Raw genomic sequence first — 1,587 nt, 5'->3', positions numbered from 1 at the left:
ACACTGAGGGTTGCGATCCGTTGCCGGTCACGAAAAAAGACAAAAAGAAAAAAAAAAAAATGAAACCTACTTAAATGACATTGTTGGGTGGGAGGAAGGAGAGGGAGGAGAGAGGGAGGTTTCGGTAATGGGCCACAATAATCAAACACATTATATATTGACAAAATAAAATTTTTTAAAAAATGAAACCTATTTAAAAGCAAATAAAATAAAGCACATTAACTGGTGATTACTCTCCCAAAGCTAGTACCTCCCTCCACTGCCAGCAACCTGCCAGTCATCCCCCAGGACAACCTCCAAATGAGGCAGCAGCAGCAGGTCCCTGGACGCCTCCCTGCAGTTCACACCCACAGGGATGTAACCAGCAGTGTACCGGACCAGAAATGTCACAAGCAGATAACCAGTTCCTCAATGCACAGTGAAGAAAGGCAGGACCTGGTGACAAAGTATGATGAGAAGCAGCCCCAGTGGAATATGAAAAGGCAGGAAGAGTGCTCTCTTTGGGAGTTGAGAAAAGACCAGTGGTTTGCACCTGAATTCCTGCAAGTTCCAGTTTTAAAAGGCAATATTTGATTATTGCTTCTAGCACAAGTAAAAAGAACAGACCCAGTTCTAGTTCTCAGGCTTGGGGCCGGCCCTGTGGCTCACTCAGGAGACTGTGGTGCTGATAGTTCTCAGGCTTGGACAAGTGCAAAGCAGATAGTTACCTGTAAGTGTACCCACCAAAGTGAGTTTACAGAAAAGAAAATACAGTAGAAATACTGAGAAACGTCCATCTCCATTTCAAAATCAAATCTGTACAAAGACAAACTGAGCTACAAAACAAAGTGCTGTCAAGTAATGCCTACCTGACTTTGAGAATATAATTCAACATCAGTCTGCATTTTGCCTTTTCCCTTCCCAGAGCTTTGAGCACAATAAAATGCTCTATAGTCATGAACTCAAAATCACCCAGTATTAAAATGGCACGCAACACAGACAGAAGAGACCAGGACAAAGAGCCACTCCCCGCTGGGCCACTCCCATGGGCTGTCTGCTGGACAAACACCAGGTATGCAGCTAACAAGGATGTCTAGGGCTCCCCCGGCTGGGCGCAGCATGCCATGGCACTGCTCCCACAGAATCCACCCACTTCGAGCAACAGGCAGCCTCGAAGGCACCCCAGGGCAGACTCCACAGGTCCAGGGGTTTACTTACCCCCAATGTTTGTGATGGATTCTGGCCCAAGAAGCTGATTTTCAAACAGCCTTTCTGCCTGTCGCAACTTCGTATTTGGATGCAGAACACCAAGCAAGAGAGGGGGTTCTTTGAAGCTGGAAAATAATGCAATACAGGGATTTGTCTATAAAAATATACATGAAGACCTATTATATGCATAACTCCCTGTTCTTTGATAAAGAGGGTGCATTCCAATAACATCTTTAGCTGCCAGAAACACAAAGGTTAAGAAAAAACTCTTCTAGGATATCAGAAGAGGTCACAGTACAAAATAAATATGAAAACATAAATATGACGGGCCGAGCCCATGGTGCACTCGGGAGAGTGCGGCGCTGGGAGCACAGCAGCACTCCCGCCGCGGGTTCGGAT

The 1,587-nt window shown here is 45.7% G+C and overlaps 1 protein-coding gene across 1 annotated transcript in view; it reads right to left on the bottom strand.

The window, feature by feature from the left end:
- APMAP (adipocyte plasma membrane associated protein) overlaps positions 1-1,313 on the bottom strand; it is a gene marked incomplete at its 5' end in the record, with an annotated part of 22,427 nt that extends 21,114 nt beyond the window's left edge. The window contains one exon of the mRNA XM_008591695.1: positions 1,198-1,313. Within this exon, the coding sequence (XP_008589917.1) occupies positions 1,198-1,313 (116 nt within the window). The remainder of the gene's footprint in view (positions 1-1,197) is intronic.
- Positions 1,314-1,587: the final 274 nt, after the last annotated feature.

Source organism: Galeopterus variegatus, unplaced genomic scaffold (assembly GCF_000696425.1).
Source record: "Galeopterus variegatus unplaced genomic scaffold, G_variegatus-3.0.2 Scaffold7197, whole genome shotgun sequence".
NCBI lineage: Eukaryota > Metazoa > Chordata > Mammalia > Dermoptera > Cynocephalidae > Galeopterus > Galeopterus variegatus.
This window is presented reverse-complemented; position numbering and strand designations above follow the sequence as displayed.